Source organism: Plectropomus leopardus, chromosome 23, assembly GCF_008729295.1.
Source record: "Plectropomus leopardus isolate mb chromosome 23, YSFRI_Pleo_2.0, whole genome shotgun sequence".
In the NCBI taxonomy this organism is placed as follows: domain Eukaryota; kingdom Metazoa; phylum Chordata; class Actinopteri; order Perciformes; family Serranidae; genus Plectropomus; species Plectropomus leopardus.
In genome coordinates, this window is record NC_056485.1 from 2,304,135 (window position 1) to 2,317,814 (window position 13,680).

The 13,680-nt window shown below is 40.0% G+C and overlaps 1 protein-coding gene across 2 annotated transcripts in view; it reads left to right on the forward strand.

The window, feature by feature from the left end:
- The first annotated feature begins 437 nt into the window (after positions 1-437).
- The window catches only part of rap1gds1 (RAP1, GTP-GDP dissociation stimulator 1), a 38,574-nt gene continuing 25,331 nt past the window's right edge, over positions 438-13,680 (forward strand). For both annotated transcript variants that reach the window (XM_042512110.1, XM_042512111.1), the window contains exons 1-4: positions 438-787; positions 5,141-5,248; positions 6,817-6,939; positions 9,444-9,569. In XM_042512110.1, the coding sequence (XP_042368044.1) occupies positions 784-787; positions 5,141-5,248; positions 6,817-6,939; positions 9,444-9,569 (361 nt within the window). In that variant the 5' untranslated portion in view covers positions 438-783. The remainder of the gene's footprint in view (positions 788-5,140; positions 5,249-6,816; positions 6,940-9,443; positions 9,570-13,680) is intronic.

Consider the following 13,680-nt stretch of genomic DNA (forward strand, 5'->3'; position numbering starts at 1 on the left):
TTTATTGTATTTATTATTTTTATTTATAAAAGGAAAAAAATGCCAAACGTTTTTTAAAAAACACCAAAAAAATTAAAGGAAAAAAGCCAAATAATCTGAACGAGTTAAAAAAAAATCATCCAAAAATTTTAAACAAAGTATGCCCTTTTGTACATAGCTCCCTGCCAAGCCTCCAGTGTCCTCAAATCCTACATACGCCCTTGGTTTTAACCAATTGCACTTTATTCTTGCAAAATGTTTTATTTCATTGTGTTTGTAGCCCACGTGTTGTTTACATTTTGGTCAAATAAAACTGATTGTGTGGTAATTTCTCCTATATGTAGACCTAAAACTTATGACCAAGGAGACCTAGTGGCTGGACCAGTTGGGAATCATAACTTTTATTTTGAAGGCTGTAACCGGAAGCCTGGTGTCTGACTCGGTGGTGGCATGTCACAGTGAGCCAGTCGTCCAGGGGAGCGCCAGCCAGCAGGTCCTGACTGTCGGTGTGGATATGAGAGCCAGTCAGATGTGTTAACCTGGTAGTGTCCCGGTGTACAGGCCGCTGCACGGCAGCATCCATCAGAGCGGGACTCGTACCGATCGACCGGCCCGGTGGCTTCCGTCGCTACCTAACTGGCTAGCTAGCTGGCTAACCTCAACCCGCTAACTTCACCAGTTAACGACGGTTTAAGGGACAAGCAGTGTGGGGACAGCGGGGCCTCCGGCTAGTACAACTCGGTTTCCAGCTGCCCCGGAGAACTTAACAGCCCGGTTTATTTTCCGGAGCAACATCTTGCTGAGATGGGTGAGTAGACAGCTAGCTCACTGTGAGCCGGGTAAGCTAACAAGAACTGTTTCTACCACTAGTTAAACCGTCATATGGTTATTGAAACGCACACAAGCAGCCACGTTTGGTTGACGTGATGTATCATGCAATAATGTCACTATGCCACTTTTATTTCCTTTAGCTTTGTGCTTTATGACTCTAACGTTAAACGCTAGTTAGTCATATGAAAAGCTGACTGTAGCTAAATCGTGTGTGCGTGCGCGTGCGCGCGCGTCTCTGCTTCAGTACTCGGGTGGGGTACTTAGCTCTCTCTCCATCCGATGCCCTCTCCGGATTTCTATCCTTTTAGCAACGCTAGCTCTGAAAATATTCTCTATCGCCTTCGTTCCATTTCGATGGAATTCAGCAGGGACCTGAAATGGCTCGAAGGTCGCAGTTGTTCAGTGAATGTAGATCCCCTGACATGGCTGAGGTGTTGATGGTGGAGATGGCACTCCTCCATCTCCACAGCTGTTATGCAATAGGATCCAGCAGCCCACTGTGTGTTGCTGTTTATACTGCACTGCTCCCTACAATCTGACTGTTTTGGTTATTGATGCTGGACACACACTGGATGCTGATATGTTTTGAGCACAGGCCTGTGACTGCTGTTGCAGTTATATCTCTGGAAGGAATTGAATATAAAATGACATTAAAACATGCTGTTAACTCACTTTATATTGCTTCACCATCATCACACGTGAAAACCAGCTCTCATATGAGGCAGTGGCATCCATAAATGGCATTTACACTAATGAGGGATGCACAATGTTGGATTTCTTGCAGATATTCGGTGTGCCGATATATAACAATTTATCTAGCTGATAACCGATATATATATCCACTTTTTCCCCCCTCTTCTGTTGTAGAATTAACATCAATTTCTGGATACTTTTATCATCATGGCCCATAAGCAGATGGAGACATGAAATACAATGCTTTTTAATATATGTAATATTCATTCATTTAGCAAAATAAGAAAAATACTTCAATTTAGGATTGATGTTTTGGACATGTTCACTTTGTCATTTAAAAAAATATTGTCATATCAGCATGAAATTGGCATGTTGGCCGATTGCAATATTTCATTTTGAAGCCAATATTAATAAATAGAGATGATGTGCTGATATTATCATGCATCCCCACTTTTTTTGAGCAGAATCAGAAAAAATACTTCATCTTAGGGTTGACGTTTTGGACATGTTCACTTGGTCAATTAAAATAAAATTGGTTTGTCATACCAGCATTAAATCAGCATGTTGGCTGATTCTGATATTGCATTTTAAGCCAGTATTGGTTTATATCGATAATGTATCATGCATCCCCACTTTTCATTGTGTGCAATTTACATTCATTTTGCAAAATAAGAAAAATACTTAATTGTAGGGTTTATGTTTTGTACATGTTCAATTTGTCAATTTAAAAAAGATTGGGTTTTGATATCAGCTGAAATCAGCATGTTGGCCGATTGCAATATTTCATTCTAAAACCAATATCTGCTAATTACATGGCAATATTACCTTGCAATTTGATGTATAATTTAAACAGACGACAAAGATCCCTGTGTGAATAGTTCTGCTCAGGAACATTAGCATTAGCCTGAGAGACTGGCAAGTTTAATGCCACTCCTGAGGAGGACAGGCTTGTTGTGTGACACAGGAGAAATTGAGAATGAGGTTAATTTTTTTGTTTTACTGTCTAAGATGAATATGATAAATACTTATAATAGAGGACTATGATTGAATAAGTTAATACTTCTTCCTACTCCTTTTCGCACATGTAAATTGATACAATATGCACATGGAATTTAGACTTTTTCTTTTTCTCTTTTTTGTTATTTTATCACCCTTTTTGTTCTATTTAATATGTTCAAAAAAAGACATCAATCGATTACAAACACACAAAGGTATAAGTGATGTGCTCCTCCATTTGTGCTGATTTCTCTTGATTGGATGAAAATGAAAAATATGAGTCATGCTTAGAAGGAGAACCTTTTTTGCGGCAGACTGTTTGTCAGGTGTGAAATAGAAAGCAGAGTATTACATTGACTGAGCAGTAAAATAACATGTATTTTGGATTGATCACTATAACAATATTGTAAAGGTGTCTTGTATACCCAGGAGGGTTTGGCACATGTTTGTGTGCATGACACAGAATAATGGAGAAAAAAAATCATCAATCATCTATCACATTTGATAACCAGCTACCGTATGAGTCATTGGCAACCCTGAATGCCATATGGAGCGATATGTGTTTGACAGTTTATGAGCCATTTCACAGTGTGTAATCCCAGGCTGGATCACTCATGTTGTTGTTCGATACAAGGCATCTATCATGGGGGATGGATGTGTGGGTTTTGCAGTGCACACGGCAACAACCAGGTCGCTGCAACAGTGTCTGCAAGCCTTATGCAATTCACTATAACCTGGTGTGTTGGCACAATGCTGGGGTGACAGTCGAGAACACTGTTGTTGCAACAATTCCAAGCATTTCTGATAATAAATCCATTTCTCAACCGATGATCAACGAAATAGACGAGAAAGCAGTGTGCCAGCTTCTAGAGTAATTAGACAGCATTCTGGACTAAACCCGACAGGTCGTCAGTCCTGATCAGATTTTGCCGTGAATGTAGACTGTCGGCTGGGAGTATATGCATCCAAAAAACAGAGCTGTATATGCCCAGTTCACAAGCCTCACTCTAGCTTATATAACACACTGTGTTTAAGACACTTGCTATCTAGGCATTCGTCACCCATTATTTAACTGAGTTGTTGCAGATCAGTGGCGCTCATCTTACAGTCCAAATCTGGCTCCCGATAGGGTGTAGCGTGGTCTCCCCAACAATTTTTTTAAAATACAAAATATAAAAAGATCACACTGGGAATTGTTTTTGTACTTTAAGTCTACATAAGGTGGCAGAGTGCATAAACAGCATCAAAATAGAGCTTGCTTAATAAAAAAGTGCCAGTGGAGGATCCCCTGCACCCCCCGTTAGAAGTCTTTGCTCTGCCCCTAATGTCATAACGTCCTAGAAATGACCTAAAATCCTAGAAACATCCTAAATCTCCAAAAATAAATCCTAAAATTCCAGAAATGTCCCTAAATCCAAGATTAAAAAAATCCCAGCAATGTCCTAAAATCAAAGAAAAGTATTAAAATCCTAGAAACATCCCCAAATCCTAGAAATATTCTATCCTAAAATCCTAGACCATTAGTATCCATAAGATGCCAGAGTGCATAGAACAGCATCAAAATAGAGCTGGTTAATAAAAAAAAAAAAAGTGCCATTAGCTGATCTCCTGCACCCTAGACAGAGGTCTTAGCTAAGCCCCTAACATCCTGAAATCCTAAAAATGTCCTAAAATTTCAGAAATGTCCTAAAATCTTGGACATGTCCTAAAACCTTGGAAATTTCCAAAAATCTTAGACATTTTCTAAAATCCTAGAAACATCTTTAAATCCTAGAAACGTCCTAAAATCCCAGAAACACCATAAAATTCTAGAAATGTCCAAAAGTCCTATAAACTTCCTAAAAACTCAGTAACATGTGTGGGGCTGCTGTGACAGGCCCCTGGCTTCCTGTCACTTTGCAAAAGTGGCCCCCCCAAGCAAGAAAAGTTAAGTATCCCTGATGAAGATGATTGATATCAGTGTATCAGAAAGTGTCTGTAATGTAGATGTGGAGCAACTGTCAAGTATCTCAAAATTCATCTCCATTATTTTGTTTGTGAGCAGAGCTCAGTCACTACTAGACTGTGTCTTGAGGAAAAATACAATTTCTAATTTGTTTATTTCACTGCTTAATAGGAATGAAAGATATGATAACCTTATCGTCTCTCCCAGCATGTGATGGATGTGCAGAAGTTCTAGATCATTGATTGTGTTTCTGTGGTTAATATGGCCGACAGTGAAGCAGATCGATGACTTGTTGTCCTCAGAACAGAGTAAAGACAACTAAACTAGAAGGAAACAGTATACGGCTGGAGTGTGTAGCAGAGCAGTGAGTTCCTGAGGAAGTTACTGTGGACGGCCTGCACCTCACAGTAAAAATCTTTGTTTTTGCTCGTTGCAGTGTGTCATTGTGCGTCTCTGTGGTTAAATGTCAGACTGTTCATTTCAAGATGAGCCAGTTGGAATTTGTTTTTCTTTTCTGACTTTATTGAATGCATTTATAAAACATGACATTAGTCAGGTTAATGTAAACCTGTCTCATGTGGCTGCCCACCACAGATAAATAAATGTGTGAGAAACCCTGGTCATTTTCAGCCATATCATCTCCCTAAATGAAAAAAAACCTTTCAACTTTTGTTCATTCCATGTTTCTGTTTCCAGACAACCTAAGTGAAGCCTTGGAGAAGCTGAAGCTAGCGTCTACAGACAGCGCCACAGACAGTGTGGAGAGCTGTCTGGACTGCCTGCTCAAAGCACTCGCCAACAACAGTGAGTAGAGCCTGATTTGCACCTACTGTGTCATAGGCACATTACCTCCCCTTCTAAGATTCCCATTAAAGTCTCTGACAGTCTGAACCTTGTAATATTTCTGTAATATTTTCTGTTGTTTTAAATATATAAACACAAGCAGTCGTCCTATTTTAACAGGGATTACTGTGACTGCTTTTGCAGCAAATCACAATAAAATTCCAGACTATTACTATAACATTTTTACAATGGTATTTTACAACGGTATATGAGGGCCACTGTAGGCCAATATTATGAGAGAAAGAAACCCTCTGAATTTCCAAGGCCCAGTTTAGGAAAGTGTCTCTTCCAAGTCCAGATGCTGATGATAATCAGTTCATCCGCTGCAGGATTGATACACAGCAGGCGGCAGCGTGTGTCTGATGACGTTGATCCAAAGTGAAGTGAAGTGATGTGGTCCTTCACTTTGGTGCTTTTTCTCACAAATTTTTGACTTTATAAACTCAAAGAATAACTGTTTCCTTGTCACAAATTTGCAGCATTAATCTAGGAAATTCTGACTGTTTTTTGTCAGAATATTGCCCTCCTTTTTTTTTTTTCAATCTACAGTGGCCCTAATATGCATTCGTTTTAATTAAATTAATCAAATTAAAGGGTCTGGTTTCACCCAAAAAAGGGGCGGGTGGCCTGGGTTTGCTGCTCTTATCTATACTGTATGTGTACTGTAAACGGGCCACTGACAGTGTGTGTGTGTGTGTATGTATGTATATACTATGGATACTCACTTGAAGGCCACTTTTGCCAAATGATAGGAGTCCAGGGGCCAGTCGCAGTAGCCCTACATTTTTCTCGAGTTTTAGGACATTTCGAGGATTTGAATTTTAGGAGGTATCATGGATTTTAGGACTTTTTGTAAATATTTAGGATTTTCGCATGTTTTTTTGGTTTTCAAGAGATTTCTTGGATTTTAGGAGATTTCTTGGATTTTAGGATGTTTCTACGATTTTAGCACATTTCTTGAATTTAGGACATTTAGGCATTTCTATGATTTTAGGATGTTTACAGGATTTCTAGGACATTAGGGTCTTAGCTAGTATCCCTGTCAAGGTGTGTGGGTGATGCTCCACTTCAGTTTTTTTTTATAAACAAGCTCTGTTTTGATGATGATTTATGCATTCTGGCACCTTATGTAAACTAAAAGTACAAAAAAATTCCCAGAGTGAATCACTTTATTTTTATTGTGAATTAGAAATTAGTTTGGGGGCCACCCAGCACTGAAATCAGGGATCAGATTTGGCCGCGGGCCACAGTTTCAGTATCATTGCCTTAGAGTGAGCAAGTTGTACATGAACTGTAAATGTCTATTAAAGGCAGTGATCTTCATTCATCTGTGAAAAATCCACTCTTAATTTATTGGTTAGTTCGGTTCCAGCCTCTTTGATGTCTCACACTGATATTTGTATCAGCAAAAACCTTCAGTTAGAAGAGCTATAGTGTTGATACGGAGAATATTAATTAATAAATCTTGTATTTCTCAGAAGAATAAATTAATGTGACTGAAATTTATTCTCTTTTATTTCTCCCTCCAGACACTGAGGCCAGTGTGAAGATTCAGGAGATGGGCATTCTTCCCCTGCTCCCCACCCTGCTAAACCCTCAGTCCTCCTGCACCCCTAAAGTAGCCAACATCATAGCTGAGGTGGCCAAAAATGGTGAGATTCGGTTTCCAAGCCCCTCCATCCAGGAACATCCTGTCTTTCTGTTCCTCCATTTTTCAGTATTCATTTTTTACACTTTCTCCAGCTCTCATCTTTTGCTTTCTTCATGTTTCCCTCATGAACACAATGTGTGTCGGGACAGCGGATTACCAGTTAAAGATATTTTAGAACTTTTCTTAGGTATATTAAATACCTGAAGAATCAAATGGTAGCGTATTTGATTGACAGGCCATTTCAGACAGGGCTAGTTTTAGCAGCCTTTCTTGGCATTTCAGAGCAAAGCTGTCAGTGACTGTGAGGTTATTGTGCAAGGACTCAAACCTTGCATAACTGCAGCGTCGGAGAGCTTCAGTTTCCCATTATGCCACTGTGTGAGCACAGGAGAAGCTTTTAAAGTAAAAAGCAGACGTGAATAGAAGCTTGGGGCAAGAAAAGGTTAGCATAATGAATGGGTTTTTAGCAGCCTGCAAGACGGCAGCTAATGATCACTCCCCAGCAGTTTGCCAAGCTTGGCAACAACCTGCTGGCATTTATCTGTCACTGCTTCCGGAAATGTCTGCAAGCAGCCAAGTGACTGCTGGGCTCAAGACAACTCCCTCCATGGCTGACCATTTGAACTGACACAATTGTTTAAAGCTGCACCAGGCAAGATTGAATGTAGAAATGTATCTGACTAATTAGCACAAATCACCAGCACAACAGAGAATAGTGTCTCATCCCCTGTTAGACCCTGAGGATTTCCCACACCAAAATGTGATCACAGTGTAGTCACTGCTGAGAAGTCCTCTGAGCTTCAGTGGGAACTGCACACACTGTCTTTGTCAGTGAATCAAATAAGTTATTTCCACATTCTTTGTCTCTGTCATCCCATTCATAACACTCGTTATTACAGCATCACACATTAGCTAGGTGAGTAACTATCAGGGTGTTAGGGAATAGTCCATATACCCTCACACCTCAGAAAGCTCAGTCAGTGTTTGTTACAAACAGTCTGCAGTGAGTCAACTTTTAATTCTGAACAACAGGAGTATTTATGTCACATGATCTGGAGGGAAAGGTGCGTTGGCCAATGCGGACCAGCGGCCGAAAACAGAGGATTCAGATTATGACATCAGATAGAAACATTATGATGAGGGCAACAATAACAAAAAGACAGCCGGCAACAAGGAAAATGTTCAGTTTAGAGACTTAAATATGATACATATATATTATCTATTTGGATTCTTTATTGTGGGACTTAGCCCAGTGCAGTTTTAACATGAAGTGGAGGATTATGGGTAGGGATGGGTATCGTTAGGATTTTAATGGTACTACAACTGTTATTAATACTGCTTATCAAGCCGGTACTTTAACGGTATTCTTAATACCGTTAAAGAAATTAAGAGCAGATTATATATATATATATATGTATGCATGTATGTGTATATATATATATATATATATAGTAAGTACTGTATGTAAGAAATTATCTAAGTTAACATTCTTCAATAGCATTGTTTGGAGCAAATCACTATTACAGACTCGAACATTCCTGAGGGGAATAGGGAGAAATAACGGGAGATGAACTACGAGCTAGACGGTTGAAAACTGCGCATTTCTCTGCCTGTACACTGTTTGTTTGCTATTTTGCAAGATCGCTCATGTTTTTTTTCCTAATGTGCAAAACAGTTTGTTGCACTTGTGGCAACGACCAGTGTCGGCATCAACTGTTGAGAAGTATAGGCAGACTTTGGAGCGTGTCACAGAGAGCTGTGTGTGTGTGTGTGTGTGTGTGTGTGTGTGTGTGTGTGTGTGTGTGTGTGTGTGTGTGTGTGTGTGTGTGTGTGTGTGTGTGTGTGTGTGTGTGTGTGTGTGTGTGTGTGTGTGTGTGTGTGTGTGTGTGTGTGTGTGTCAGATCTCAGACGCCGCCCCTCACACATGCTGCAGGCTGAGACACACATTGCTTTTCTCTGAGTTAAAGAGCAGTTGGACTGCAGACGAATGTTTTAATATTGATGCAAAATTAGAAACTGCAAAAGACAACGTTACGTAACCTAAATAACCAAGATAATTTTTTTCTTAAAATCTCCAATACCGATAGCAGAACAGTTAATGTCAAAGCTTATCGATCCTCCGGTCTTTTATAATTCTCCACTGGGGCCTGTTTAGTACCGGGTTTTGGTACCCGTTCCTAATTATGGGTTAAACAAGTCACAGCAATGTCAAATTTTCATCTTTTGACTTTTCACAGTTTAAATTAGCTGATGAAATGTTAAGGCTAGTTTTGGATCTTTGTCAAGTTTTCAAGACATTCGTATTTATATACTGTATACTGTATTTATTTATTCAAGGCACTGCATGTTTTGATCATGTGATCAGCCCATGTGCTACAGATACTATCAGTAAAGTTGTAGGAAATGCGAGTAATATAGAAGTTTGATGCTCTTAACCTCCTTGAGTTAGTTTAACTTGAGACAGTTTTATACTGACCTTTTATCCAACCCCTCTCCCTCTCTCAGAGTTCATGCGGAGTCCCTGTGTGGAAGCCGGCCTCATCCCACCTCTAATTCAGCTGTTAAACTCCACCGACCAGGAGGTCTTACTGCAGACTGGCCGAGCTCTTGGCAACATCTGTTATGACAGCCGTAAGTAGAAGTTTGCTTTGCTTTGGGAACACTGAATCCCTCATGAACCTTGTCATCACCCTCACACAGCTAATAGAGTCAGAGCAATGATGCTGCTCATGGGCCACCGTAGACAAAACTTTGATAATTAACCATCAAACCTTTAACAGGGTTATAGTGTTGAATGCTGGGAAATTATATTGAGCTTTAATTAACCATTTGAGTAGAGGGCTCCACAGTTGCTGCCTCGCTGTCTGCTGAGGGTGAACACTTCAGTTGTATTTCCTTTGACATCAAGGTAAATAGTTTGTTTATTTCAAAGCACATTAGCTGATGATTGCATATTTTGTCAATGTCCTGTACTTGCAATATAACATTTCACACAGCATTAAATACAACATGAAAGGACAGACATAGAGAAGCACTGAAAATGAGCAGTACCATGGTAATAAAGAGAAAAACCAAACTAGTCCAAAAATGTTATCTTATGCCTCTATTGCTTTTTAATGATATGGAAAACTATGTTAGCACCACTAGCTGTGCTGACACTGATAACGGTGCTAACAGAACTCACAGGCCGCGTTTACAATTCCTGTTCAAGGCGGGAATATCACATCGTTATGCCACCTTGCCGTTCTGTATATAGCAGCCGACAGCAGGAAGGGAGGACATAGCGGTTTCTGAGCCAGGAATAGAAGAAGTAACAGCAAGGTAACGATGTCTGTGTAAAGCTGGAAGGACGTGACCATGCGCAGCACCTTTTGACGACATGTTTATGCGTGCGACTCACCACGGGAGATTTAAAAAGCAGCTGTTAGCATGAATGAAAGCAAAATGCCTTGTAAAAATGCAGGGGGGTGGCTTAGTGCAGCCCTATAGCACCATCCCTGTGTAAAAAGTCTACAGTGATGCTAAAGAGGGGTGGCAGCTCCAAATTGAGCTGCTTTGTCACTGGGGTGACATGGGGGAGACTGGAGGGTGGGCACAATGTTTCCAGAGCAACTCTGATGGGACAGGACTATGTTATGACTTTATATAATGATGGAAGACACGCCCCCACTTACCATCACTATGCTGAGGTGAGGTTAAAATCAAGATATAGATTGCCACCTTGTGAGGGTGATGTCACTGAGAGCTGGAGTCTGCGCGGTAGCAATATTCGCGGTTGGGGAGTTTCCATCAAAACACCCGTCTGACCAATCACGAGCAGTGCCATTGAATGCGAGCATATGGACTGACTGTCACAGCTGTCAGTCATGGCAGAAAACCCCCCTTTTGTATAATTTCATAACATTAAAACCAAACTTATTATAAAAACAAACACTTGAAGATGGGTGATGAGAACTGCAATCTGTGAGTGTACTTTGAGTTTTTAGTTTGGACTATATCCATTCACTGAAATGGAGGGGTGGGCTTTATGAACTATACTGCAGTCAGACACCAGGGGGCGATCCGGGATTAAAAATTACACTGTGGGGCAACTGTCATGTTGTCCATCTTTATATGCAGTCTATGTGTGTGCATTGCAGAGTGGCTAAGGCTTGCTAATCAGAGGAGATCAGAGGGCGGGCAGTGGACACTGTGGTAGCCAGCTGTCAGTCCTCCAAATCCAAAATGTTGCCAGATACGTAGTTTTATTACGCATTTTTTTTAGAGTCCTTACCATATCTCCTCTCAGACTGCAAGAAACCAATGAACTTTCTAGTAAACAAATGCTGTTATCAGTGTTAACTGCAGTATCATGAAGTGCAAAGCAGTAGAGATTATCAAGCCATTGGAAAACACACACAGGGACTCACATGCACTAATGTGCAGCAGACCATCTACCACAATACAAAACAGAAGCTCGGATTACAGCACATACAGAGGAAGCTTGCCTTCATTCTCTGCTCAAATAGTGGTTTATTGCTATATTAATGCTCTGAATGTTGCATACAGAACCTTTAAGGTCATAGAGGGGAATTACCTTGAAGAAACTACAAATCTGAACGAAATGTTCTTACCATCTCCAGATGGAAAAATGTAAGGAGATTAGTTTTAACTGTACTTTTTTCAAGCAGTTCACACAGCAGCAAGACCGTGGCATTTAAGTGTTTTTACTTTGTTCTTCAACTTATATCCTTACCTGCTAATATCATAGATGGGCACATGAAGATCAAATATTTCCAACAGTCCAAATTTATTGGACAAAATTAGCTCAAATTCTAAACCTTTGAGTGCGTGCTCTTTTTGCATCCAAAGGGCTTCAAATTCCATTTTTGAATGAGGTAATTATTGTGTGTTTGAAGTTGTAATGAAGGAAGGGGCTATGAAGAATGTAGTCTGGGTTTTGAGACTCCGAGATATGTACTGTAGAGAAAGTTCAGTGAATGGATCAGTGGAATATTTGATTATTGACCTGAGGGAAGAACGGCGGAGTTAGCCTGATTTTACAGCCAGCTTTAGAGGCTTTAATCACAGCTGTCAGTTTTGGTGCATAGTTTCTCGTCTTGTTGGAAAGCCTGGTGTCTGTGGAATCTGGTGGGATGTGACATTTGTTTGAGTGGAGGGGGGTCTAAGTAAGCTGGCATGGTTTTATGATAGACGCACTGGGAGAGTGTGGAGAAGCAGCTGCTTGCCACCTCAAAGAAGCACCCATGGGAGACGTTGCCTCAGTAAAACAGATAAAACAGGATCTTCCAAAATCAATTTCAGAACAACATGATAAAATTGAGTAAATTAGTTCTGTTGCTGTCTACACAGTATACAATACACTCAGTGAGTGGACAGAAGATGACACAAGATCAATATAAAGCTGAAAGAGTTTTAACATGTCATGTTTTTTAAATACTTGCTTAACTTACTAACTGTAAGTACAGAGCACTATTTTTAAATTATTTATAGGGCCTTACATAAACAACATGTTTTTCACATTTGATGACATAAAACCATATAAAAAAATAAGGTATATTAATCAGAATCAGGTTTTATTGCCGAGCACATTTACACATGCAAGAAATTAGAGTTGGTGTTTGGTGTAAAACAATTGACATAGATGGAGAATAAAACTAGTAACTTTAAATCGAGTAATATAAGATAAAAATATAGAAGCAGTATAAAAAATATAAAATGAAAAATGTATGTACTGTATGTCTCACCTTATGGTTTTTGACTTTTAAGCAGTCAGAATCTTAAATTTAATGTATATTCAGAAATAAGTTGGCAGATGTATATCAGTACTAATGAGGATAAAGGTAATTAGGATGAGGTTTTCCATAGATGCTTGGACCACCTCAAGTAGCAGCTTTCCGCTCTGGGCTCCTCCCAAATGTCTGAGGTCCTCTGCCTGTCTTTATAGTTTAGTATGCCTCAAATTAACTAGATTTTTCAACGTGTAGGTCAGAACACTCCAAGACACTAATTTGCAAATCCTACAATAACTATAGAATGACCAGTTATACTGTCTGTTTTATTGGCTACTACTCATTGATTGAGGTGGTTAGGTTTAGGCAAGAGGATTATGATTTATTAGGTTAGGGCAGGGGTAGGGGTAGGGGTAGGGGTGGGGGATATATTTCGAATATATACTGGAGGTATCGCAGCTTGTTCCATGTGCGATATATGAAATGACTATATTGCGAACACTGAGTATCAGTTGTCATGTTGTTTTTATAAGCCAAGTTTTTATAAGGGTTCTCTCTCTCTCTCTCTCCTGCAGCTTTCAGCCTCTCACAGACACACACAGAGCAGGGCTTTTGCAGAGCTCCAGACTTTGACTATTTACCATGAAGCACTACTGCGATTTGCAAATACTATTAATTTCTGAACTGGAGAGCTGTTAGTTTTTTTCCCGCTCACAGTGAATTAATCATCATGTTTAATGGCGCTGCGTTAACATTCTATCTTAATGAGTAGTAGTGGTGGTAGTGTGAGCAGGTGAGGCGTGTCTTTGTATCTGCGGAGCTCTGAGCGTCACTATTTAGTCACATTTTGTGACCACGGAGCACCAGAGCGACTTGCAAATATTAATATTTGAACTACAGAGCTATTAGTTTCTCGCCCGCTCTCAGTGAATGTATCCTTACAGTCAAAGGTGCCGCCGTGTTTGTTTAACTGTCTGCTAACATCCAACTGCTGACCGGAAGCTTCAAAT